Source organism: Centroberyx gerrardi, chromosome 13 (genome assembly GCF_048128805.1).
Source record: "Centroberyx gerrardi isolate f3 chromosome 13, fCenGer3.hap1.cur.20231027, whole genome shotgun sequence".
In the NCBI taxonomy this organism is placed as follows: domain Eukaryota; kingdom Metazoa; phylum Chordata; class Actinopteri; order Beryciformes; family Berycidae; genus Centroberyx; species Centroberyx gerrardi.
The window spans coordinates 21,679,494-21,707,238 of NC_136009.1; the positions used below are offsets into that span (position 1 = coordinate 21,679,494).

Genomic DNA, 27,745 nt, shown 5'->3' on the forward strand with positions numbered 1-27,745 from the left:
AGCATGGTCTGGTCCTGATCAAAGCTCCTGACAGCCCTGCCAATGCTATCGCCGCGCGTGTCCGCCGAAGGGTGTGCGCACTCCCGAGACAGCAGGAAATATGGCGGCGCTCATGACTCTCAGTCAGGTAACAACTTCCAACACCTCTGCAAATGTGTTATATCTTCATACTTTTATATCCAAAGAACGGCAGTGACAGTTTATATACGCCCTCACCACACCACTCATTTTTAAGCTCTGTTGAACGGTGTAGGTGTGGTTACAGAAACCTGTCGGTGGCAACTAACTTGGTTAGCTAAGTAACAATAGCTAAGTTACGTTTTAATGCAGGAAGCTGCTAGTTATAGTTAATGAAGTGGTAGCAGCGGGGACGTTACTGATGAATGTAGCTAGATAACCCGTCTAAAAAACTAACCCGTTTAAAAACGAACACACTAACATACATCTAGCCGGCTAGCGATGAATGCTGCGTTCATCTTAAAACGCTGCCAGTGGCTGACTAGCTATCTAGCTAAAGTTGTCATATATAACTAACCAAATACTCACTTGACAGACTCCCACTTCTACTTAGCGTTACATTTATCTTATCTCCCTTTCTGCAGTTATCGAGTGGAAACCCAGCCTATGACGGCTACTACAGACAGGTAACCTAATGTGTACTAGTGTGTTTTCCATTCCAGCTCTGCTAAATTGTTTATGCAGAGTATCCTCTGTCACATAAAACCAATGGATGTACCACATTCAGCTTGTACCATTCGTTTTTTTGTGTTTAACATTCATTCTTTGTAGGTGGATCCAGGAAACACAGGCAAAATAGCAGCTGGGGATGCAGCTCAGTTCCTTAAAAAGTCAGGGCTCTCAGACAGCACATTGGGGAAGGTGGGACACAGACACACACACACACACACACACACACACATATCCAGACAGACATTTTCATTCAACAGCACCTTAACTCGTTTTTTTATTTTTTATTTTTCATTTCTAGATTTGGGATTTGGCTGATTCAGAACGAAAGGGCTACTTGGATAAGCGGGTAACATGACATGTCTCTGTAAATTTGCTGTTATTTGTAATGCTGATGTAAACAAAAAAGTAATTTGTTTTGCTCCCTTCCTCTTTCTCAGGGTTTCTTCATAGCTTTGAGACTGGTGGCCTCAGCACAGGGTGGAAATGATATCAGCCTTAACAACCTCAACCAGACTTTAGCTCCACCCAAGTTTGTGAGTGTTGAAATGACTCTGCTGGCTTGTGCAATATTCTATGATGTGATTGGGAACACACAGCGAAAAGGAAAACTGTAATCTACCGTTAGAAATGAATAGGTGTTGTGTGTCTCAAAAAAAAAAAAACTGAGGAAAAAGTTTGAAAAATCAGATCCCTAAATATTTCTCTTTTCAACATTACAACATTACAGTTCTTACTATCAAAGTTTTCCTGTGTTTGCCTTCTCCACTGATATCCAATTAGTCCACCTCATTAGCATTATATGCACAATTTATTTTGCAGAAAGACACAAGCAGCCCATCTTTAAGTTTATCATCAACGTCAACAGACTCTCAGTGGGCTATAAGGGTGAGTATTGATACCATTTGTAGCAAGAAAATGCCTGAGCATATGAGAGCATAATTTCCATCTCTTGAAACTTAACTTGTTTTGTATTTCTTTTCCAGCCTGATGAAAAAGGGAAATTTGATGGCATTTTTGAGAGTCTGTGCCCTGCCAATGGTCTCCTCTCTGGTGACAAAGTCAAGCCTGTGCTGATAAACTCCAAGCTACCTCTGGATGTGTTAGGAAAGGTGATATTACACATTATACTCTAGTACAGTATAATATTACAAGTTGTACTGTAGGCCAGTTTTCCCTGGTGTAGCAACATTAGCTATGCAATGCGGTCTAATCTTGTTTATTTGTACCTTTTTTTTGGTTGGTTTGTGTAGATTTGGGACCTAAGTGATGTCGACAAAGATGGACACTTGGACAAAGACGAATTCTCAGTGGTAAGCTGGTGTCTTTCATTTACTGTAAAACGGTTTTGCTGTCAGTCCAGAGTGATTTTACGTAGTTAACCCTTCATTTTGCCATTTAAGTCTATAATGGATTGCTTTCTCCACGGGGGAAAAAGTTTGTTTTTGCCAAGTAAATTGCCAAGTGATCTGTTTTCCCGTTTTCTAGGCCATGCATCTCGTGTACCGGGCCATGGAGACGGAGCCTGTCCCCACTACCTTGCCTGCTTCCCTCATCCCTCCTTCCAAGAGGAAGAAGTCTGCAGTCACGTTGCCAGGTGCTGTGGCTGTCCTGCCTGCTCTGTCTGGGCTCACAGCGAGCTCTGCCCCTCTCAAAGAGACCCTGCGCTCCACTCCCTCTCTGGTTGGCGGTCCTTCCCTCAGCACGGGCTCCGACAGCCTCTCCCCAAAACATTCCTTCAAATCCAGCTCACAGGTACTGCGCCTCATCTGTGTGACTCTTGAATGGTGGACATGAGGATAGCGACTTATCACAGAATTGGCCATGCCTGGTATCTTAGGTAGTTGTTTATAACGGCTGCCATATTGAGTCTAATTAGTTAATAACAAAAGGATGTAATCAGTGGCATGTAACCCGGGGGAAACTCAGGATGTATTAGGATGCCACCTAGCTGCTTCTCTGCCTTAGAAATAAAGGGCTGGAGGTGCTGAACTAAAAAAAAAAACACAAAGAAAAACTGAAAAAAAAATGTAAAACACTCCCAACTTGGAAAAATAATATCCAGCCCCCTTGAAATATGAATATGCCGTTTTCCTTGCTCCTCCCAAAGAAAGTGTCACGAGGGCATGTCCCGCTGTTTTAAAGACCAGCATTTCCCGTATTTTATCCTTTTGTGTTGATAATGGCTGGACTTGTTTTGCCACATTGTTCTGAGCATTGTGCACGGACCAGTGTGTTTCTCTGTACTTTGTTATTGCTGCAGGGATCCATGTGTTCAGAGGAACAGGTTCCCTTGAAAGGGAAGGGAAGCACGACTCTCCATTCACAAGTCATCCATGATGAACTGACTCGGCTGTCATGACACTTGTTGTGACGCCCTCTTTTCTTCTACTCCTCTTCCCATTTCTGTTCTTCTCATTTTCTTTTATTGCCATTCTCATTTCCCTAGTTTTCCATCACTCCCTCTTTCTTTATTCACTTTTCTTCCAAAACAGGAAGCCACAGTAAATAAAATTTTCTGAGCTGTGCCCCACACTGTTTTTAAAAATGTTTTTCATTTTGTTTTTACTACACTACCACATTATCTTAAGAGTAATATTGACAGAAATAACGTATTAATGCTCAACAATTGTCTCACTTGCATTAGCTCATTTTGTTACATAAGTTAATTTTTAAAAAAAAATTAAATTATATGTAAAAATATAAACTGTGATTTTACATGATGACTTTCCTAATGTTCTTGTGTATGCATGTGATAAGTCGTGATAAAATCACGTGTTGCACTTGGTAAACAATTGGTGAAGAAACGCTAATTGTAAAACCAATACATTTTGGGCAACATAACCTTCATCTGGGTCAGCCTTCTTAGCTATGTAAGGGAAGATGTGTTGGTTTCTTATAGTAAAAGTTTCTTCATCAATGTCACCAAGTGCTGTTTACTTTTTCCATTTTGACCAGTTCACTATTTAATTCAAGCACTGTAGAAGAACTGTGAGGTTGTGGCAGATTTTGTCTCCCTCTCAAGTCACTATGTTGTCCTGTGTTCATCCCAGCCTGCGGTGAACTGGGTCGTCCCGGTGGCAGACAGGGGGCGATATGATGACATCTTCCTGAAAACCGACACTGACATGGATGGCCTCGTCACCGGCACTGAGGTCATCGAGATCTTTATGCAGTCCACTCTGCCCCAGACTACACTGGCACAAATATGGTGAGAACACAACTCAAATCAAATGTATTTAAAGAGATTTCGCTCATTAGTGTCACAGCGCTTTAAAACAATAAAGACAGCAAGGAATGAAGTTAAAGTAATTACAGTCACTAAACCACAATAGAGCACATACTAAGAACAAGTACAAGCTCTCGAGCTGACATCAGAACAAGAAAATAGGCAACAACAACAACCAGACACAATGATCGCGTGTGTGTGTGTGTGTTGAATATAGGACAACTTTGTATTGTAATCATAATTGTTATTTTTTGGACATGCTGAACAATAAGGCCAGATGATGAATGTTCATTGTATTTACATTTTATAGCTCCAGGGGGGGCACTGCAGCTAACTGAAAGCAAAGGAAACACTGTTTTGAAGTTATTTTTAAGGCAGAGAAGTGCGCTTCAACAATGGAATTATTGTATGTGGAGTGTTGAGCCTAAAAAACAGTAAATCCATTACGCCTACTCCAGAAAGAGTTAGATAGTACATCCGAAATTGGGGAAAAAATGACTGGATACAGTACCCACATTTTGCTTATTTATTTGGGCGCACACCAGGAAACACAAACACATTTCGGCAAGAAAAGCCTTCATCAGAGCGCAAAAAATACATAAGTGGAAAGGTCAGCTTATATAATGAAATGTGAGTATTGTATCCAGTCATTTTTTCCCCAATTTTGGATGTGCCACCTCACTCTTTTTTTGAGTAGTTGTATTGGAACTGTTTTGAAGTTATTGGCAACCATATACCCGATGCTTACAAAATGGTAACTTTTCAGAGGAGGTTGTCATCTGTGGTTATGAATTATTTACCAACGAACATCAGGTATTAATTTATTTTCTCTAAATGGATCTATAGTGTTTTGGAATGAAGCCCCTCAGTTGGCCCCTCCTCTTCTCCACAGGGGGCTGGCTGACACCAAACATACAGGCAAGCTGACCCGGGAGCAGTTCTCCCTGGCCATGTATCTGATCCAGCAGAAGGTCACCAAAGGCCTGGACCCTCCGGCGAGTCTCACCCCAGACATGATCCCCCCCTCAGAGAGGACTGCAGTATCTGCAGCGGGTGCTGTGAGTCCAGACTGTAGCCCTCTGTAACCACTGCTCCATGTCCCAAGGACCCCTGTTTATAAAAGAGTTCTTATGCACTGATGTTGAGCCTATGAACGAATGCAAGCCAAAGTCAAGATCTATGAAAAATTTGTCTTGACCCAAATTGGTGGTTCACATTGATTTCCTCTGATTTTTTACGCTACATCTTTTCTTTGTTATCTAATCTATAAATGCAATAGGCAACATATTATTTTGCTTTCATCATATTGTGTTAAATGATTGAATCTGGCCTGTAGTCTAAAACATTTAGAAATGAGGCATCAGCTCACCTAAGGTACAGTAGATGACTAAATGGATATGTGTTTAAGGTGCATGTCCACATTATATGAATCTGCATTTTGCTGCAGTTGGTGATGTTCGTAGCACATAAGGGTTTGTTGCTGCATGAAGGCTGACGGACATGACCAACCTCAAACAAAGTTTTAACTTAGTTGCTTATCGTAGTTGCTTATCAATTGCTTCTTTATCTCTTGAAAACTGAGTCTTTGCTGTTCTACTGCTTTATGCATTTCACATGGGGAGTTCTACTGCTTTCTGGCTTTTCAGTCTCCCCATACAAAGCTGTTATTTTATTCCTTTGCTTTTCTTGAACTCTTCTCTGTCCTGTTTCCCAGAGCTATGCGGGGCTTATGTCTGCTGTGCGACCTGAACTTGCTGCACTAGCTAATATGCGCAGAGTGAGTAGTTGAGCTTTGTGCCACCATGTGGCGCTGTTGTTCTGTCATATTGTCTTTCTCAGTTTGCAGCACTAGGTATAAACAGGACCATGCTCCTTGTATTATGGCAGTTTGTTGGTTTATTTTCACAAAAAAAGGGAATGCAGAATGTTGTTGTTTAAAAATTGCAACAAACTTCTAAAGTCTTGTATTTTCTCCAAAAGAAAATTCTCTTCTCTAAGTCTCACTTGTTTTAAGAGCAAACACTGCCACCTGCTGGTTTTCCATAATGAAAGCACCTCTCTGGCTGCCTGTGACAGCTATTCATGCCGTTCCAGCTGCAATTGAAGAGTCCATTTCCAAAATGCTCTATTTCCATTTGGGGAAAAAAATCATTGCCTGGAGTTTGCCATTCAGTATATTTAAAATTTAGAGCATGTTGTCTGTAAAGGTGTTATTGGTTGGTCAACCAAGGACTTAAGTTGCCTTTAAATTCTATGCCAATGATGACTGTAAAAGTAGGTGTCACTTTTTTCAAATGTTGGCTATCTCATTTTGGAATTAAATGCTTCAACACCATCAGACCACCAGAACAGACATCAAGCTGCAACTTTCTCATTCTATGGTTTTATCTAAGTTGACATTGCATCTGAAAGACCACAATGATGTATAATGTATTCCCATATTCACCAATTATTGGTTTGGATGCAGCAGGCTTAGTACAACTCCAGGAGATGGAGGTGAAGTGTAGTGAAGGTCTGATCGCTGCTGAGAACGCATATAGAAGAGAGATTCTAGAGAGAGAGAGAGAGAGATTTCTTTAGAGAGGATTCTCTAAAAATACAAGCCAAGTTTCTACACATGCGCTCACCCTTGTTTAGTAGTACATTGTATAGTTACATGCGATGCTGCACATGGTAAATTCCTTTGTCTTGTCTGTCTGTGTCCATTTCTGTGCATTCATGCATTGTCTGTCTCTTTTGCGCCCTCCCTAGCTGTGCAAGGTGTTTGTGTTTCCTTCCTGTGTCATTTGTTTTGTTAAGATGTAACAGTGGGGAGCTCCTCTCTCCCCCTGCGTACGACTGATGTCCCCTCTGCTCTTTTTCTCCTTCCTTTCTCACCCTCTCTCCCCATTTCTCCCTCCTCCCCCCCTCCCTCCACCTTCTTTCCAACTTATCCATTTTCCTCCTGTCCTCTTTGCATCACTTTTCTCTCTTTTCCCACCTCTGTCACCCCTGTTTTCTCTATTCTCGCCTCCTGTCACCCTAACTTCCCCCATCTATTCCTTCTCTCTTGCCTCTCTTTCTCCCCTTTTCAACCCCCCTACCTCTCCCTCTCCCCCTCCCTCTCGCGGTCTCTCGCTTCAGGACAGCACCAGTTCCTCGGGGTCAGGAGAGCTGACAGGCTTCAAAGAGCTGGATGACCTCAGCCAGGAAATAGCTCAGCTGCAGAGGTGAGCCCCTGCACCCTGACTAGCAGGACGATAGCTTTGTTTGCTCTTCCTCTGAGAAAGGAGGGGCTGCAATGAAGGAGGGATGGTGAACTGGAAGCGATGTTCAGGCACAGGATCAAAGCTGTTTTACAAGTTCAGTGATATTTTTTTATTTATTAATTTAACCTTTATTTAACCAGGTGCTCCCTTTAACTTTCCCAGTGCTTTGCCAAGAAAGCACTGTCACCCTAGAGCCTTGCTCTGGGGCAAGTGAAGTATCATCCTCATGATGCAACTAATCCCCTCTCTGTTGATTTTCTCTTTGATGTTTATTCTATGCAGTTCTCTCTGTTTCCCACAATTCATGTTGCACCAATTCATGTTGCACCATCAGTAGTATTTGCAGATAACTTTTAGGCATTTTCTCATGCTTGGAATACTAGATGAGTGGCATTTACCACATCAGGACAATTTAGATGGTCAAGTAAGCTGACAATCACAGAAAAGTGTACTATTGCTTTCCTGTGATTTTCTAAACTTTCTGGCACTCATTGCGCTGTCCTATGTGGCTAACCCCATCCATCTCATTCTCTAAGCAGGTGAAAACAAACACTATCACTTATTTCCAAATATTATTTGACACGGTCTGTCTGAGCCTTTTAAAGCATTGTGTTTTGTCGACATTGGCTTGGTTAGGAAGGAAAAACATAATTTGTTATATTCTCCCCTTGGTCTTCTCCCATTTCTCACCTACAGGGAGAAATACACGCTGGAGCAAGAGATCAGGGAAAAGGAGGAAGCCATCAGACAACAAAATAGTGAAGTTCAGGTAAGACCGAACAGAAATAATTTACAAATCTTCCATTTATTATAAATATCATGAGAGTAGTATCTCATGAGTGAGGCTGCCAGTCTGTATTAATGCCTGTAACCAATACAAAGTTAGTAATTCTAACAGATTTACAGTCTGTGTAGTGGAGACATGACAGCAACAAGAATACAAAAAGTTCTTTGTATATGACTCACGGACAACCTAAAAATACATAGTGTATAGGGGAAACTATGAGCAACGGACAAACTTGTGAACCCATCTGGACAATTTTTTCCTCTTTATTTATTTATTCTTTATTTTGTCCCACCTAGCCGTGCCTATGACACACATTCCCACCACTCCCAAATACTGGTGTTGGGGAAAAAAAATGCTTTTCAAAGGTGATAATGTTGGCTGTATCTTGAGATCCCCCTCAAGAAGGTTGTCCACTTTAGCATCGTGATTTTTATGTGTTTAGATACACATGGAGGGGCAGCACTAAGCAGGAAAAATACTTGATTTGTCTCCCGTTGGTAGATTCCCATCCAAATTATTTTGAGATTAACTGTTTTAAGAGTTTATAACCAAGTAAAGCTGATGGTCATTAAGAAAGACCGGTAGCATTGCTAGTTAGTTGAACCCTGCAACAATCTGTGTTTGTGTATGTGTGTGTGTGTTTGTCGGCCCCTCAGGACATGCAGAACGACTTGGACAGGGAGAGCAGCAGCCTGCAGGACCTGGAGTCCCAGAAGCAGGATGCTCAGGAGCGGCTGGAGGAGATGGACCAGCAGCGCTCCAAGCTGGAGGGAATGCTCAATGATGTCAAGCAGAAGTGCCAGGACGAATCCCAGATGGTTAGAAACTTGACCCATTATAATACTATACACATAATACTAACAATAATAATATTAGCTATGTTTGTGTTGTGTTTTGTTGTGTTTCTGTTAATGTGGTGTGAATGTGTGAATTCCTGCGCTTCCTATAAATCACTTGTCAATCAAACGGTGTGTCCAGTACCGTGACATTTTTTCCTTCGATTTTCTGTTGATGAAGTTTGAGTTTCTGTAGACGCCGCTCTTTTCTTTGTCAGTTTAGCCATGGTGGCTATCACTGCTCATCCTAACTACCCAGTCGTTCTTCTGTTTATTCCAAACAAACTGCTGTTGCTGCTTCCAGAAACATAAAACCATCTCTTAACTATGTGCCAGAGAATTTTTCCCGGGAAAGACCTACCCAGCAATGGGTGTTTAAAAACAGCAGAAGCTTTCATGAACTGGGTATTGAATGAATCACTACTGTGTTATTATCAATTGATGAAAAAGTAGCAAAATTGACATTTACTTACATGAAAATGTCATAGATTATTACTTTCACAAAGTTATCAAGTGTTGTAGAATACAATTAGCAGAACATATCGAGTATAAAGTAAGTTTAATAAAAAAATTAATAAAATAAAATAGTAAAAATAAGCATAATGGGACCCCTATCCTATTATAATACCAACACCTTTGTATTGCCATGCATCCTGTGGATTGACTTTTAACTGTTACTGCTTTTTGTGAAACTTGATTTGTCATAACAAGCATCCAAATTCTATAAAGTTATGATCATTAGGTATGAGGAATCGACAGTTACAAAATCTGTCTCTCTTTCTAACCCCCTCCTCCCAGATCTCGTCCCTGCAGAGCCAGATCCACTCTCAGGAGTCGGACCTCCAGAGCCAGGAGGACGAGCTGAGCCGCACCAAGGCGGACCTGAGCCGGCTGCAGGATGAGGAGGCCCAGCTGGAGCAGAGCCTGCTGTCTGGTCGCGTCCAGCTGGACAGCATCGTTAAGTCGCTCAAAGCCACCCAGGATGAGATCAACCAGGTCAGTGCAGATGGATGGACAACAGGTTACATAAGGATGTGCTCCGTCCCAGTACATGAACACACCTACTTTTGGCAAATAAGCTCTTTGATCAATTTGCGGTTGTGTAAGAAGAACATTGGTAGTGAAGGCTTTTGACTTGATACAAAGCTAGCTTTCACTGTTCACTCAGCACACTGTGCTAAAGTATTAGTATGCACTGAAGCACACAAAACAAATTTGAAACGCATAGAAGTGAAACTGTTAACCTTCTTATGACACAGTGGTAAGTTGATCAAAGAGCCGATATGCTAAAAAGTGGATGTATTCCTTAAACTATTGATTGAAAAGCAAAAGAAACGGTTTGCTGAAGAAATTGAAGGACATTTTTGAAGAGATATTGTTTGAAATTATATTTTCTTTTAGCTGCTTCTACATGCTGGGAAATTCTCCAGAAGGACAGTTGTAAATCCTATTGAAAGAGACAGTGGGGGGAATCATGCAGTCTATTGTATGAAAGCAGACATGGACTCAACCGTCTTTTGTGTGTTTGTAGGCTCGCAGTAAGCTGTCCCAGATCCAGGACACCCAGCAGGAGGTGACCAAGACCATTGAGCAATACAACAGCGCTCTCAACGGCACCAATGGAGGCAGCATGACCAACCTGGCTGACATGGGTGAAGGGTTTGCTGAGAAGGAGAACGGAGGCTTCAGAAGCACGGTGAGGAGATTGGGGAGAATATACCATACCATACCAAACCATACTGTGGTATCCATGGCGTCCATTCCCTTTCATTTCAGTCAATTCAACAAGTGGATTGTCTTCAAAATTTAAAAAACTGGAAGTATTTTGTCACAAAGGTTCTTATATCAAATCTATGGAGACATTATGAACATTCTATTTTAATATGCGAGTTGCAGCTTCAACTTCCATTTTTAACTGAGAAACTGAAAGTAGTCCTGTGTTTCAGTGGGTAAAGCACGGCACTATCGCTTCCAGTGTGAAGGGTTCGATTCGCACAGGGGCCGACTAATGCTAAAGATATGTGCTGTCATGGAACTGTAAGGTGCTTCGGATACAAGCATCCACCATATGGCATATGTAAAGAAAGTGAATTGTCCCCACCCTCGCAACATACTGTCCTGTATCAATGTCTCACTTTGTTTTGCTAAAATATAGTCGCTGAAAACTAGAAATTTGTCAGTTTTCACTCATTCATACCTTAGTGCAAGAATTGGCTAATGTTGGATACATTGTAATTAATTTGTTTTTCATTTATTCTTCAGGATGACTCTTTCAAATCTAAAATAGCCATGTTCAACAACAATACCCAGGACCCCCCAGCAGACCCCTTCCAGACAGAGGACCCCTTCAAGTCAGACCCCTTCAGAGGTCAGAGTGCCTTCTTGAATCTTTCTCTCTTTGCTCTTTATCTTTGTATTTCTTATACTTGTACTTCTCTATGGATTATGGCTGATCTCTGCTCTCTTCACCTTTTGCTTGTTGGCAATCTAGGAATCAAAGCGTATTCTGCTGTTGCACTAATTTTGAGTCACTTTGATTAAGAGTTTTAGCTAAATGCCTAAAATGTAAATGTACCTACAGTATAGATGACAAATTGTTGCTGTTTTAATGAAATCAAAATGTTTGGCTTACGCTCCAGTGTGCTGGAATCCATCTTGTTGATGGATCACAGCAGACCTCTGATTATTTCCTGTAAGACGTTGTAGATGTGTCACATTCAGACCCAGCCAAGCCAGTTGCTTGGACAATATTCATTCTTCCTTTTAATCATTTTCCTTTTTCTAGATCCATTTGGAGCAGATCCTTTCAAAGAAAGTGATCCCTTCAAAGGCACCTCATCTGAAGACTTTTTCAAGAAGACAGACAAGTCGAACCTGTTTGGATCCTCAGATCCCTTCAGTAAAAAACCCACACCGCCAGCCAAGGTAAGAGAGGTGTTTGGCACTGTGTCCACCTCTTCTTTCTAGCTAGTAGCACTAAACTGATGCTTGTTGGAAGTGCTGGTCATGGCTCATGTAGTTGCTATGTGACTGTTTAGAACCTGTTGGAACTGTAATGCTCTTTTGCTAAAAGTTGAAATGTTTAATTGAAATGCTCTTTGCTGTGTTTAAAGACATGCTAAAGCTGACAGTGCTGATGGAAACATGCAACAGTGTGTCTTTGTCCATTGTAGGCAATTGGAAAAGCAAACCAGCCCTCTAAAGAGAGGTTCCTGGTGGACATGCAACCTTGTGCTTTGTGTGCGTATGTAAACCAGGATCTTCTGAACTGGTTACTTAGTTGTGCTTTGCCTCCTTGGTTTTTTCAGCCGAGCCCCTTCGGCAGCGGTGACCCCTTCACATCAAACAGCCCAAAACCAAAGGATTCAGGTACTTTGTTGGTCCCAAGCACAGTGGGACCACTTTTGTTTGTCTGTGCCAAAATATTTTCTAGTTTCTTGAATTAATGTCTCTGTGTTGGTTCATGAATAGTCAGTCACCAATACTGGCTTTTTCATTTTACCAATAGTGATGCTGATAGTTTTCATTCTTCTTCCGATTGTCTGAAAAACATACATCATATAAAACTAAAACAGGTTGACAAAGATGCAGTATTTTGTTTCCTAAGCTCTTTGCTGTCAATTTGAAGATGTAAGCTAATTTCTAACTCGTCGCAACTATTGATGGTTATGAAAAGATGTGAATGCCAGTGCTGGTGAACATGCGTTGAATATTTCTTTTTTGTTCTTGCCAAGTCACTTTGTCAAGTGAAAGATGCAAGGTCATGCTTGGACTTAACAATACGTGAAGATTTCCCAGTGTGTGACATTCACACTATAAAGTGATGTCTGAACGTCAGCGGCAGTTCAAGTTGTGCAACACTACTCAAAGAAGCAGTCATTCTTTGCCATGTTGGGTGACGTGTTAGATTTAGATTTTATTTATGGGGGCATTAGGGGCAAACAATTTTTACTCACTGTGGCTTCATATTTTCCTGTGGTTTAGGACTATTTTTAGTTGAGTACCTACGCATTTAACTACTGGCCAACTAAAAATACTCCCCCTACCCTGGAAAAACAGGAGGCTTGCAGGAGCCAAGCATAACAGAAACTCTGTGACTGCTGGTTCTGCTCTACTAGAATACACTGCCACTCCTTCTTTAACCAGTTCACTCCTGCCTCTGTCCTGTCTTTATACCCACTGCTATTGAACTGCTGTGCCTTATTCGGTGAGGAAGTTGTTTTAAGTTAGCGGCTACCGCTGGCGTACGCACTGCCATGCTACACACCTTCAGAGGAACACAGAAGCAACTGTAGACCCGAGCAGAGTCATTTCATGTAAAAGAAAACACTGCGTAATGCACATGAATGGAGTCTTTTGTGGCCGCACATTCACAACAAACAGATTCCATTACAATGGTTTGTTTTTTTTCTGTAACCATCTGCAGTTTTTTCATTAAGAGGCATACCAGAGTGTTTCAAAACAACTCGGACACAGTTCTGGTTAACAGTAAGCCAACTGACGCCTTTAATTAGCTAATCAGATGCATACGTCAGGTTAAACAAAACCTCTGCTTTCCAGGTTTCGCAAAATGTCATGGAAAATTAAACGGTCATGCCACATACTCTTGCTCTGAAAATAGCATGCAGGCCCTTTCAGAATAAGCAAGATGCAGAGATTATTTGAATGTGCGGTTGGGGCTGAACTTCATTATAGTTTCTTGGTCTTTCCACAAACGTATTCAATGTTCCAACTGTATTTCAATGTACCCTGTCATAGATGTCTTTGGGACAATGGACCCCTTTGGTAGCAACTCTTTTGGAAGCAAGGCTGGATTTGCCGACTTTAGTCAGATGTCAAAGGTAAGCTTGAGGGACTCATTGAGTTATGAATCAGTTGCACCATAAAGCATATTTTTCCACTCAAGTTGTAGAGAGCTATGTTGTTAATTTTGCTCTCATCATGAGTGATTTCTTAGTTTTCCGCCAATCTATCACATTTATGAAAACAGTTCATGTGGTATGAGTCCAGAGGCTCTATATTTTGGCTGACATCTCTGTTGGAATCATCATCTTGAATGATCGTTGGGGGATTGTTTTTGTCTCTGTCTTGGTGTATGAACAGAAGCCGGACAACCCAGTGCTCCCACCAAAGAAAAATGTGCCCAACCGGCCTGCACCTCCCTATGGTAAGGCTTGATTTTATGTGTGTGTGCGTGTGTGCTTGAACATGACTGTGCTTGCCACTTAACTCTACATTCATGGTTCAGTGATGTTCACAATTGGCATGCAGCGTTGGATTTAAACCAGTTGAAATACATACCGTTTATCATGCCAAGATCTGTCATTTTGAAAAGTCATTGTAACTATATTGTGCAGTGTTTATTGGAGTTCTTTGCCACTTTTAATGGCTGCAACCGTCACAGAAATGTCATGGCGACAGTCAGTTGTGTCAGCATTTTTTTGGGTGCTCATTTGTGGTTGAATCTTGTCCTATAAAACAAGCACTTGGTGTGCCCTGCTGGTGTGCAAAAAAAGCACTTCCCTATTCTGGTGAGGGTGCAGAGAATTGAATTTCTTCTTTTGAAGTTGTAAACAGGAAAGCTGTTGGTACAGATAAGGCAGCATTTTGGGTTTACAGTGTGACGACGATGTTGGCATTATTAAGACATTCACTTAGTGTTGTTGCCAACAACTCAATTAGCCGGTTAGTTCTTAAAGTTAATTCTGTCAACTGTGTGAGGAGAATGAGAACCACCATCCTCTAACATTCAAATGTATTTTGCCTCTTGTTTGGTGTGTGTTGTCGGTATCTGACGGCACACTACTACCCACAGGCCATGAACTGCATATGCCCTTCCGCCGAGATATTGTAGCTGTTCACCCTTGGTGTACCACTACCACACAGTGGAGAAGAGCATCCACACACACCATATAACCAGCTAGCTACAGCTCCACTGATGCTCTTCAGACACTGAGGAGTGAGAAGCCCACTGCAATGGGCTGTTCTCAATGTCTGTATCACAAAGAAAACTAAGTTCTGTTCAGTTAAACAGCTGAATTCAGCTAATTGCCTACAATTGTGTTGCAGAATCTGTTGACAGGGTAACAAGCATAATAATTAGTTAGTGTATTTTAATATAGAATATTTAGACAAAAGCTGATTTTGCTACTGTTACATTGTCCCTAAGTAGACAATAAAGCTCTTTGTTTGCTAGAAGCCCTCCAATTTCCAGATGTGGCCTATGTGTCATTTGTACACAAAATTCATTAAATTGGAGAAACAAATAATTAGGGTTAGATTATTATGCTCTCAATATGGAAAATGTGTTAAAGTTTACTGGAGACATGGGTGGGGCCATCAAGTAATTATGTGTTGCAAAAAAAGTGACACTGTGCTTGTTAAGTTCCAGTGCTTCAGTACGTTTGACTAAGTGTGGTTAACACCTTTTTTAGAAGCAATATTACTTTCCCACGGGTAGCTATATATGCCATGAGCTTAAAGCTGTTGTGTTCCTATGCAAATATAGTAACACAGTGTTACTCTTCTCTTTTTGATGCCATCTTTAAACTGTGAGCCTGTTTTTTGTTGTTGGTATCTGAAGTCAAGACACTAAAGTCTATTTTGTTTCATGGATTTGGATTTTCATTTGAAATGTCCTCCTTCTCCAGTAGGTATGCTTGGTTTGAGTCCGTCAGAGCCATTCCAGGGCATTCGCTCCACAGCAGACAGTAAAGACCCTTTTGTTACGGCAAACTCAAGTAAAGCATCTAAAGACTCTTCTGTGGGTTTTGCTGATTTTGGCTCTGTAAGTGTAGTTCACTTATAGTTTTCTGTTCGGTCGAGTATCCCTGTCTGCATGAGCAACCGATCTCATGATCTCACTCTTCAGATTGTGGAGCTGAATGCCATGGCCAGGCTCAGTGGTGTCAGCTTTTTGTTGCTTTCCATCACGCAGTAGCCTCGACTTTAGGAAGCAATCACAGGATTGCCGTGTTTACTGGCTGTTGACTAACAACTGACAGAACATCTGAGAGCTTTTTAAGGGCTTGGTGTGGAGGGATAATAGGTGTTTGCATGACTGACTTGGATAGTCCCAACACTTGCCCCCTCACTACGTCTGGGTGTTTTTTTTGCCTCCGTCAGCCTGGCAGAGGGGCTTGCTTGCTTGCTATCGTCTCCGGCTTCAGCCTTTTATAGGAAGGAAGGATTTATAAACTTCCAAGTTCAGCCAGTTTGTTAGTGAACTTGTCTGGTCAGGTAACACTTGAGGAGCATTTTTCTATTCCTGAAGTACAAGCTAAAGGCTTATTCGCTGTCAAAGCATGATATGCCTTAAAGCAGAGTTACAGTAGGGTAAATGAGGCTAATTGTCCTTGGCTAACTCTCCGGCTTCCTTGCCGTCCTGTGTAGCCTAATGGCTGAGTCTGCCCTCAGGTAGAGAGATGTTGCATGGCAGCTTTTTGTGTCTTGTTTTATATCATTTGACATGTAATGACTTTATTTTATCCCTCATGCCAGCATGATGGTTGTGAAAGGGATTTGTGCTTTTTATATCTAGCTTTGTATTGTAATTTCTTTTCTCCCAGGATCTGAAAGTGCCGAGGTAAGACAACACGAGGGTGTGGTGGTCAACTTAAATCCTTTGCATGTGAAAAACCTGTCCACACTCTGAATGAGCTCAGTACACTGATTTGTGCGCACTTTTCTTTTCAACTGAGATCCTCAAGTCACATTCATCTACACATTGAATACAGAGGGGGAATATCAGACCAATATATCACTGTGTATTGTGCAAGTATCAGTTTTTACACCGACATATGACTATGTTATGGTGAACTCGTATTGTTGCTTTCTTGGCTTTCTTGTGACCTATAAGTGAAATATAAATGGCTCTATTTCATGCATTCATATTTCTCAACTTACTGCTATATGAAATCATTTCAAGTTGAAATTGTAACTGATTTGTATATCAGAGAAACATTTAATTCAAAATTTGCATCCATCATCATTATCTCTGCATCATATTGGTAATAAAACCATATTTTTTGTCATCTTGCTGGGTTCCAGTGATTTGTCTTGTTTGTGTGTAGCTCTGTGCACGTTCCAGCCTGCATCTTTACCCTGCTGCCCATGTCTAATGTTTGTCCGCTCCCCTCACTAGTTTGGAAATGAGAGCCAGCAGCTGGAGTGGGCCAAGCGGGAGAGTGAACGTGAGGAGCAGGAGAGGCTGAGGAGGCTGCGGCTCCAGGAGCAGGAGGACTTGGAGCTGGCCATCGCGCTCAGCAAGGCCGACATGCCCTGACCAGACGACACCCTCAGTCTTTAAGTCTCCTTTCTTCTGACTTACAACGCTCCACGCACTGACGACAACAGCACCGACACTGGCCCAACATGACCAGCAGCCCCTACTACCACTTTCTGTACAAGACCAGACTGGCCTCGTGTCAAATGACTCCACATTTAGCAACCAGTTAAGGTTCAGTGCTCCCCAACTACATGGCAACTATAATCAAGGACAATACAGAGCCACTTGATTTCAGCCTGGCTGCGTCTTGTAGAACATAGCGATTTAATGCAACCCGAACCAGTTGGCTACTTGACTACAACCTATATCTAGCTCTCTATCTTGCTATGGCTAACCACCCCGTCTTATACTTAAGCCTTTTTGTTGCAAGGAAATCAGCCTTTTTAAGCATATTTTATTTTGTTTTATTATTTATACACAAGAGCAATGGATCTGTGGTTTATGAAGTACCTGTAAATGCACTGTATAAACTGTATTATAACCTTTAATTACTTAGAAACATTGATATTGGAAGTCAAACCATACAGGCTAACTACTCTTTTAGCCTGTGATGAGTTTGTCTGATTTCAAGTGCATATGTTGTTTTTGCCTTGAGAAACCTCTTCATGTAAATAATATAATTTGATCATGGTTTTACAATGTTTTGCCTTGCGTATCAGCCTTGGAACAGCAAAGTCCATCTGTAGAACCCACCTGTCTTAAAGGCTATACTAATGGAGCTTAATGATTTGATCATTAATGGCATGGGTTAGATTTTTATTTCAAATGTTATAGTAATTATTTTAAAGTGTTTTTTTCCATTTTTGACTACATGTCTATTATTTTTGGCCCTGTAGTACATTTATTGAAGAAATGCAACAATTCTATAATCAAAATCCTTAACATAATTATTTATCCGAAAGCAGAAAATGGTGATGTCCTAACATTGCTAGCATGCCAGTACTTTCCCTATTCTAGCAGATGACAGCAAAAGAACTAGTAATCTCTTGATATACTTGATCTTGGGTTAAATGTGGTTTAACCCCATAACATTGGTTGGCTATTGTGTGTACTATATGAGGATACTGTTAATAATCATTGAGGTCTTCCTTCCTAATGGATGAGGTCCAGTCCACCAGGAGCGCTGTTACACCACCACTCTGATGGCATGTACAAGCAGGTTGTATTCATCAGATGGTTTAACATCGGTTGCCTTGTTGTAATCCCCAGAAGACTTGCACTCCAATACAATTTACAGCCTCTTTGAAATGGATACTATGTAAACCTTAATTGTTTTTACTGGTGCTGTTACACTTAGTTTTGTCCTTTTTACTCATAGATGCATCACAATACCAGTGATATGCAGAGTGACATCTGGTTGCAACTTGAAGATTTTTGCTTGTCTGTCGACATCCAGATCAACCATTGTGTCATTTGTTTTTCTGTTCAGTCATGTGATGTAACCTGGTTAGAGGATATGGGTTTAAATGCCTTATGATATTGCATCCTTGTAATCTTTCCATTGTAACACTTATCAGGTTTATTTGGCACATAATGTATGTATATTCCAGGCCTTCTTGGAGATGTACAGCGCCTTATTTATCCAGCATCAACATATCAGCATTCATATGTAATATTACATAGTATGTCTGTGATTATAAAAGAAATCCTCTGAGTTTTGACTTTCTCAAAACTGTAATAACTTTTAATATAATAAAAGCAATTTTAACATTCCTCGATCAAGCTAAGTGTTGTGCTTTACATAAACTATTGCTAAAGTAAACGTCCACAGAAAGTAGTTTATCAGTTATTCTTCACAGTAAATCATGAATATCTTGAGTGCAAAATAAATGCTGCATTAATCATAAATATAGAATTTACATAGTAGGCCAAGAGAAACAGTGACCTTGCATTGTTTCCCAATTCACACAAATACTTACTCGATTGTAATTATTGCAGAATAATGAATTAAGACTAAGAAGGGAGGACTTTGGCCAACTCCATTTTCTCATTCTTAAGACTTAATCTGCTATTATTTTAAAATGGCTCTTATGTGGAAAGAGTATGTAGTGATGTTAAATTGAATATATAAATATATATATTTTATCTTGGAGTTGTAAGTTGATATTGGAACAGAAAAGTGAAATGAGAGTGATATATTTGCATTTCACCATTGAAGTTATTTTTAACCAAGTCTGTACTTCCTCTTTTTTTTTTTTTTTTTTTTTTTTTTTAAATTTGGTGAATTCTGGCAAGATGTTGGGCACATGTTTGACACAGATCTTAGTTTTTCCACAAGTGGCCCTTGGTTGGCCCTAAATCTGCACTCTTTACATTTATGTTTTATTGTTATGAGTTAAGTTTAGATACAGCACTGGGGAACTGAGTGGCACCACGTTTGATGGAAGGTGTGGTTTTATTGAGGCATATTTAAAGTTTTAAAATTGTCAACATAACTGGAAGAAAACCATTTTGTCAGCTATGTAACCAACCACATACTTCATGAAAAATGCTGAATATTATTAATTTATCTATACTTTTTTGGCATATGCCATCTGGTTCTGATATATCTAGTCAATGCAACCTTTGATGCAGATGAAATGAATGCGCACTGACACCATATAGACATAATATGCAGGACTCAGATACTTTGAAACTGCAGTGCAGAGCGACTCTGTGTAATTGTAGTATTAAGGTCCTTTGATGTCCTACTATAATTTCTACCCATCAGAAAGGGAGTCTATGGGCTGCCTGATGAGGGTTTGCTGTGCCCCTCTGTCCAGACGGCTCCTAGCTCACTCTGTAATTATGGAAATGGAGTGTTTGTATTTATAGGCTAAGCCCACAAGCTGCTGCCCTTCTCTGTATTGCAGCTGCAAAACATCACAGTGTAAATGAAGTGCCCATGTTTTAAAACGAGAACGGGTATACAATGGCAACATGTATAACTCATTTAGTGTAATTGATTTGATCATCTGCAGGTCTGCTGCACCTATTTATGTTGGTCCTAAGTGAAGCAGGGAAACTCTTGTTCAGTGGGTGGATGTGGTTCATTACACTGCAAAGTGTGAACAAGTTTCATTAGAACATCTTAGATGACTAAGCATTGATGTGTGTTTTGCTGATGTAAGGAGTTCCCCAGACAAACGTTCAATTTCATTGTTTTAATATTTACAATAAATACACAATTTACAGTATAAAATCCATGTACATATCTATATAAATTTAAGTAAAAAATAACAATGCACAGGACATCAAGCCCTGATAGTGTACAGAGGGGCTGGACCCAGCAGTTTGGAGTTTCACACAAGAAGATACAATATCACCCAAGTGTAGAATGCAATAAAATAAAAAGTTCAGGCCATTCAAACATTGAGGCAGTTTAAATAATAAAACATTGTCTTTGCACATATTTGGCAATTGTATGTGCATTTTATTCCTGTCCACAAGAACTTGTCTTGTACTATTTGGTGGCCATGTAGTTCTGTCATGAAGAGTTTTACAGTAGCACAGTCATAGAAAGGCACTTTGTGTCAAACACAGCATTCCAGTTTTATCAAGGAAGAGTATATACAGGGCCAGCCCCTTATTGGTCTGCTTGCTCTAAAGCAAACCAATAAAGCTTTTCTAAAGCTTTTATATAACCAAAGTAGTACCAGCTACGTTATTAGAAAATAATAACACTAAAACTTTTTCAATATATAAAAAGACTTTGGTCATGTGGAGAACAATTTAAATAAAAAGAAATCAGTTGAATTACAACGCACATAACAGACCCCATGATCCCCAAGTCCTTATGTGGGCTCCTTCACATGTGTCTCTTCATGTGAAGGGCCAGGTGGTCAGACCTGGAGAAGGCGCGCTCACACAGGTGACACTGGAAGGGCCGGTGGCCGGTGTGTTTGCGGAAATGACGGGTCAGCTCGTCGGAGCGAGCGAATTTCCATCCACAACCTTCCCAGCTGCAGTGGTATGGCTTCTCACCTGCGTGGACAAAGAATGAGGAAACTGTTATACACTGTGCTGAAGGGAGAAACTCTAGCAAGACAACCGCCCTGTGCGTAATTGCGCGCATAATGCATATGGTTATATTTATCATGAGGAATCAAGTTCAAACTTACCGGTGTGAGTTCGGTGATGTGCCTTCAGATGGGAGCTCTTCGTGTAGGTTTTGCCGCAGCCAGCGAACGTGCAGGTGTGCGTCGCTGTCCGCTTCCTCGGCCAGGTGCGCCGTCCTCTCTTGGGCTTGGACTCCAGCAGCTCAAGGGGAGATGAAGGCGGTGTGAGCATCACCCTCTGCGCGCCTGGCTGCATGCCGAGACCCTCCTCGTACATGCCATACGGGTGCGGACCGTGGTACGGCATCTGCATCTGGGGTGCGGGAGGGTGGTGCGGGTAAGCCGCCGGCGTGTGATACTTCTGTGGGAAGTTCATGGACTGGCACATGGGTGCCTGGCAGTCCGAGGCCCCCTGGTCATCGGGGCTGAGCGGCGGGGTCATGTTGCTCGCTGCCCGGGGGGAGATGGCGACCCGGGGCTGCTCGAAGGACATCATGCACGAAACGTTCCCTTCTTGCTTGATTTTGCTGCAGCTTTGTGGCACCATGCCCAAAACGGGACCGTAACTGTCCATGGGTGGCTCCACTTTGATGCTGCCAACAATGTCCGGACGGGGAAACTGCGCCGTGTTGACATAAAATCTTCCCTGGACGCTGGCGTTGCGCGTAATGCCATAGCTGCTGTCTCCCTCGGAGCGGAGCAGCTCAGTCATGAGGCTGGTGCTGTACGGCGGCGGCGGGGAGCGGTGGTCGTCTGCTGGGTAGGATGAGCTTCCCGTCGTGTACAGGTCAGCTGAGCCCACATATTCCGTCGCGCTAACCGAGCCGGTTGTGTTGGCGAGAATAAAATCCAGATCCAAATAGTTACTCAGATCCTCGTCGTCCTTTCTGCTGTGGCTGTCCAGGTTCTGTACCATCTCAAGCATGGAGCAGCTGGAGGAGACTAGCTTGTCCATCTCTCCTTTCCACCTCTGCAAAGAATGAAAGGATAGAGTTAGACATATCAATAATATTGTTACTGTAAGATAAAATGTGTGACAATGTTACACTGCAAAAACAAGTAATTTAGTCTCGGATCGAGTCTTAAATTCCTGTTTTTCTGGAAACAAGTGAAACAATCTGCCAACGGGGGTCATAATTTCCCTTGATTCCAATGCAAATCAACCTGTTTCAAGACTGTTCTCTAATCAGTTGGCTTGACAGTATAGTGATACTATCCTCATGCCACTTCTCGAAACAGGTGAAACTGCTTTGGAAACAAGTGAAACTATCTCATCCAGCTGGCAGATTTTTCCACAAAAAGATTTTAAGACTAAATAACTTTTTTTTTTTAACTTACATGTTCCCAAGTTTTTTCTCTTTGGTTTGAGAATGTCGAAAATGATGGCAGCATCACTCCGGATAAGGCCATCGTTTTGGTGAAATAATATCTATCTCTTGTCAAAGTCGCGTAGAGTTGAGCTTCAGCCGCACCAGAGTTGTGCGCCTATTTCACTGTCGCCTCTCCACAGCTGCGCTTCAAAGACATGAACAAGTCTGGATGGTAGGAGGTCCTCCAAACCTTATAAGCCGACCAATTGTACGAGGTCAGGAAACACGTTCAGGATGTTGGTAAATTTAGCTCTATATAAAGCCAGTCCTGTATAGTGAGCTTGGCTTAGTGCTCTCTGTGAGACTCAAGGCAGCTAAGGAGCCTATAAAGTGGAGAACCTCCCCCTTATGGTGACGCAAACACTTGGACCAACCCACTTTTACTGGAGTTGGAAAAAAGTTGCAAGCAAATTACCCTAACACACTCACAATATACCATAGATACTTACGTAATGTGCCGAAAAGAACAGGCTGGAGAATGTATAATGACAGAAACTGCCGGAGGTCATCAAACAGCTGAAGTGCCTATCAATACTTACATGAATCTGAATTAAACACCAAAAGATGAAGATACTGCTGATTTTTGATCAACAGTAGTCGAAATATATTTATATTCAGTGTACCTAAAGCTCTGGAAGAAAAGAATCAGAGAATGGACATAAAAGATTGACCTTAACCAGTTTACGTTATCATATGGCAGTCAGATTCCCTGCATCTATTATCATTTGTCACCAAAACCTCCAAACGTATATCCAGTAAATTTCTAGGGAGTGGAGCAATAACTGATCACTGACAACGCTTTATTATTTGATCAGTATGATTGATTTGCTGCCTTGATGTGATTTTCTTTGGTTTTGGCTTCCATATATATTTCTGTCGATTTTTGCTTTTCCCCCTCTAACTTGTAATGATAAAAACTACAAGATCAAATCTGCATTTAGTGCAAAGGATACGGCTGAGGTATTTTGAGTGGCATAACTTGCCATACCCAAATGACGCACATGCAATTAAGCAAAGGCTTTATAACGACAGTGATTCAGTATATAAAAGTATTGTCTATCTATTAAATACGGCGTGGGCCGGCTGATAAAAGTCATCCCCATTAAAATAATAAACTAAGTGAGAGATATTCCTCGAGCTGCCTACACCTGTTTGGCGCGTCCTGCTCTCGGCTCATTATCATTAATGGAAGATGGTTTTGTTCCTCCGCAGCAGGCTTGTCCAAACAGGCGCCAGGCTCGTCTGAAACGGTTTTCACGGCTTTCAACGCCCTCAGCACTCGTGATGTAAACATGATTTAAGGTAACATCCCATTCAGATGTAAATGACGGGGATTGAGTGTCGATGGGGTCACATTTACATCACAACTCTGTCTGTTGCTGTTTCTCTCGAGAGATCTCATCTCTGACATGAAGAAATCCAGATTGTTATCTCAGCAGGACGCCACCGCTACAAGAGTTAACCAGGCCAACTGTAGCAAATCTGAGTCATTTCTAAAATCTGAAATAAATGTGACACATTTATTGTTTCTCAATGCAAAAGCAACCACCTGAATTGACATTAACTTTGATCTATGGATGTTAAGATTAGTACTCTTTTCTGGCATCATATTGAAACAATCGTTAACCTATGATACTACATAGCTTTATAATATTCATATAAGAAATTACAACTTGGGCCACCCAAATAATTTAGAAAGGACAAAAAAGCAGTGTGGACCATAATCTGTTTTAAAGATAGGCTACTGTATGTTTTCTGACAAGCCATACCTCTGCATATTTTTTTGTTCTTTTGATTGATCTCAGTTTTATCATATCTCACAATCAACACACTGACTATTTAGTTAGAACACATAGCCCACAATAATTTAATCCAGAAACCCAGCAGGGCAAAGGCAGGTACAGTTAACATTTTTTTTAAAAAGAATAAAAAAGTAAAGGCAGCCAGTGTGATGACCTGAGCAAACACACAGAACATCTGAGCTCAGCGCCTCATGACAGACTGATCGCCTCTCATCAAGCTGTCAAATCCACCATCACCGCCGACTCAGTCAGCACTGGCTGTGAGCTTTCCACATCCTGATCCCCGATCTGTGCTGCTGTGTGTGTGCGTGTGTGTGTGTGTGTTCAGTGGAAAGTGCGTCACATGGCAGGGATCCAGTAAGGCCGGAGGAAGTGTGTTTGACCGGCTGCAGGACGGCTGGCCTGATGTCTGAACCTCTGACTGTTGACCCTGACCCAACACTCCTCCTCTGCTACCAGTGAGAGTCTTTTCACTCGCTTTCCACCACTTCCCCTCTGTCAAGTTTAACGCTTAGTAACGCTGAAAAGCTGTGTGATGCAGAACTTAATCCATTACTTAAATTAAACTCTCATTGTGTGATTATACACATCTTAAAATTGTATTGTAGGCCTATAATATGCGTTTCGTCCTGCTATGTGATATACTTCTTTCTGTAATTTCAAAAGCCTGTTAAACCTCTTGCTGAAGTGAATAGAGGGCTCTCAGGTCCCGTAACGTAACAAACCCTCTGGTGGCCATATTGGAGGTTCTCTGCTGTTGGACAACAGTGGCTGTGAACATCTGATCGCGTTTCTAAACGTACAACTTGACCATCTCAACAGTATCGAGTATCGAGTAGACATGCTTAATTTCTGTTTTGGTCTCTGAGCTGATCATTTCCCCACTGATATATCTGATTGATTTTGTGTTCAGATAATGTCAGTTTGTTAGCCAGCGAGCCAATTGGTTAACTAAACTGACTCTTCCCAAGCTACAACTCAGAGTGTTTTGGAGAAGATCGTAGATACAAATCTACCTTATCAGACCATTATTTAGCTTTACTTATAACACTGAATTGAACATTGAATGCTGAATTGACCTAAACTCACGCCACAACAATCTTTTTCAGGTATCTCTCTTTTTCTTGCCCGGTTGTTATATATTTAGTCATCATTTGCACATTGCCAGTTCTCCAATGGATCTACATGATGGCATCAAACGGGGTGGAGAGGAGATTTATGACGCAACTGCAAAGCCTCTATTGTGTTTCAAAGCTTCATTAGTCAACTTTGCACATTGGCGGGTCCAAATGGCAGGGAGAGGTTTGGCTGGTCTGTGATCACTTTATACCAAAGTATAGCAAAGGGATGAGAAAGGCAAAAGATCTAACGTTTGGTGAGTCCAGCTTTCCCTGGAGGGAGCACTCACTTAATGTTTAACAGACAGTTTAGTATTTCACTCTTTAAGTTTTGATTTGTCACTTTACACAAAAATCTTGCCTAGAGGTTTCAGTCAAAGAGATTGGTAAGAAGTTCATAATGATGTGATACTTAATTGAAATTCTCTTTTCACCTGCCCCCTCCACAGTGAGGTCAGAGGCCAGGGTCAAATATAGATCAACACCATTGGAGCTGGTCAGTGTCTTGCTCAAGGACACTTCAGCCTCATGTGGGCCTCAAATTGGACTTTCTCTGCAGAAGAGGAACCGTTCACATGCTTGTGTGAAGGAACTGGGCTGCATGTGGATGAACAACATTTCCACAGAAGCTTTTGAAAATCTCTTTCCCTGAATTCAGCTTTACACAATAGTTTTATCATTGGGCAAGTCGACATGTCATTTCACAATTGTAAAGCTTGCACTATCGGTGCCGCTGACTATCTGTCTGAGCTATCTGAATGCATATAGTGATAGAGTGATGAATGTACAGTATGTAGAGTGATAATGTGGAGTGTGCACTATCCTTTTACACTTAATGTGAGGTCCTACTGTCTATATACTGTACTTAGAGGCACACATGATACACCTATATACCTTTATACTTGGTCCCTGCACCAATATCACCAAGACAAATTCCTGTAGAATCGTTGTACTTGGCGAATAAAGATATTCTGTTTCTTAGTGCACTTGCTCTCACCAAAACTTTCCCACGAATAACCTTAACAATAGTGCTGAGACTCTTAAGCTTTCTCTTCTGTATTTTTATTCAAGATAATGTTGAGATTGCAGTCTTTTATGATGACATGTAATCTTACGTTCTGTGGACAATAATCCTTTTTACAAAGTGTGGGTTAAATGGCTCATGGTATAGATGTACTGTATGTCTCATTTTCTCCATCTGGAACTGATGAAATCGTGCGCCGTCTCTAATAGGCTGCCGGGCCGTTCAAGTCACTATGAATGATAATACACGCATGCATCATGTCTGTAGGTTTTCCGTCACTGCGGTGAGGATTTGGACACATCAGCTATGCCTCATGTGGCATACTGTTCTAACTTCCATGGAAAAACAGTGTGTGAGTGTGAGAGCGGCAGCCTTGGGTCTGCGCGGGACGTCCTGCCCGAGCGAGAGTCAGTGAGAGTTTGAGAGTGAGTGGGATTCTGCTCTGGGCTTATATAGCCCGGTTATTTTTAACCGCCCACCCCTTGCTTATTACAGCGTTTCCCCCCCGGACCACTCAGGAAGCACGTTTGGCTCTTTTTCCTGCTCACACGCGGCCAGATTCAAACAGAATCAAAGAATGATAGCATTGAGGCTCTCCATCCCCTGTTGGAAAAGAAGGGGGAGGGAGAAAAAAAAAGAGGGGGAGAGAAATGTTTAGCAGAAAAGGTTGGCACGCGCCAATGGCGTGACATTCAAAGAGTTGGCTCCAGTCCTGCTCCAATTTCAGAGACCCTCAAATATTTGTAAAAAAAAAAAAAAAAAAAAACGACAGGCAGACCTGAGACAGACGTGAGCACACACTGCTGCATTTGTACCTGGGGAGCATTCACCACGGTCTCTTCTGGCAATTAGCATAACCAAAGAGCAGTGGAGTTTCACTGTTGAAGACAACTGTCAACAAACACACAGTAACCGAGCTGCCAGTAGCCTATATAGTCAATGGCAGTGGACTCATTTGAATAGTGTGTTGCATAACACTGCCTGATTGTTTACATTGTTAAGCTGCAGAAAAAGTAAACCAGTTGATACTGGAGAACACAGCAATCCCACAGCAACTAGTTCCAATATGTATCTTTATCTAATCAATGAGAATAACATTGAGACAATCCATGAATTCTCTAGTTTGCCGTTTCCTGTGTTATAAAGACTTTAATTCAACAGTTTAATTTCAAAAATGTTTTATAGCCACTTGTTAAAATATCTAATAACTTGATAAATGTTACTTTAGAATGAATTTCGCTTTTATGTCAGCATCATGTTGTGCCAAGAGGTGTCACAAAACGCTTCAGCTGTATCTGTGGGAAAAAAGCTTTTAAGACG

At 41.4% G+C, this 27,745-nt stretch overlaps 2 protein-coding genes across 3 annotated transcripts; one reads left to right on the top strand and one right to left on the bottom strand.

Annotated features, from left to right (window-relative positions):
* The first annotated feature begins 95 nt into the window (after positions 1-95).
* eps15l1b (epidermal growth factor receptor pathway substrate 15-like 1b) lies at positions 96-18,787 on the top strand. Of its 2 annotated transcripts, XM_078287679.1 has the most exons (23): positions 96-127; positions 603-644; positions 790-879; positions 989-1,036; positions 1,128-1,223; positions 1,510-1,575; positions 1,674-1,799; positions 1,941-2,000; positions 2,176-2,442; positions 3,741-3,898; positions 4,809-4,974; positions 7,040-7,125; positions 7,861-7,933; positions 8,608-8,769; positions 9,586-9,783; positions 10,319-10,483; positions 11,050-11,155; positions 11,573-11,712; positions 12,096-12,156; positions 13,546-13,628; positions 13,891-13,954; positions 15,438-15,574; positions 16,931-18,787. In XM_078287679.1, the coding sequence occupies exons 1-23, from the start codon at positions 101-103 to the stop codon at positions 17,069-17,071; spliced, it is 2,562 nt and encodes an 853-aa protein (XP_078143805.1). In that variant the 5' UTR covers positions 96-100; the 3' UTR covers positions 17,072-18,787. The 2 variants fall into 2 exon arrangements, with proteins under 2 accessions (XP_078143805.1, XP_078143806.1); XM_078287680.1 differs by lacking the exon at positions 15,438-15,574 and having other exon boundaries at positions 16,931-17,072.
* Positions 18,788-20,202: 1,415 nt separating this feature from the next.
* On the bottom strand, positions 20,203-22,767 carry klf2b (Kruppel like factor 2b). Its single transcript, XM_071910700.2, has 3 exons — positions 22,450-22,767; positions 21,175-22,081; positions 20,203-21,037 (listed from the first exon to the last, which is right to left on the bottom strand). Exons 1-3 carry the CDS (start codon positions 22,519-22,521, stop codon positions 20,862-20,864), a joined length of 1,155 nt encoding a protein of 384 aa, XP_071766801.1. The 5' UTR covers positions 22,522-22,767; the 3' UTR covers positions 20,203-20,861.
* Positions 22,768-27,745: the final 4,978 nt, after the last annotated feature.

Coding starts and splice junctions, on each gene's coding strand:
- eps15l1b (XM_078287679.1), top strand. CDS start 101: ATGGCGGCGCTCATGACTCTCAGTCAG. Junction 4,975..7,039: donor CAGTATCTGCAGCGGGTGCT/GTGAGTCCAGAC, acceptor CTCTCGCTTCAG/GACAGCACCAGTTCCTCGGG. Junction 13,955..15,437: donor CCGGCCTGCACCTCCCTATG/GTAAGGCTTGAT, acceptor CTCCTTCTCCAG/TAGGTATGCTTGGTTTGAGT.
- klf2b (XM_071910700.2), bottom strand. CDS start 22,521: ATGGCCTTATCCGGAGTGATGCTGCCATCATTTTCGACATTCTCAAAC. Junction 22,082..22,449: donor GAGAAAAAACTTGGGAACAT/GTAAGTTAAAAA, acceptor CATTCTTTGCAG/AGGTGGAAAGGAGAGATGGA. Junction 21,038..21,174: donor ACATCACCGAACTCACACCG/GTAAGTTTGAAC, acceptor TTGTCCACGCAG/GTGAGAAGCCATACCACTGC.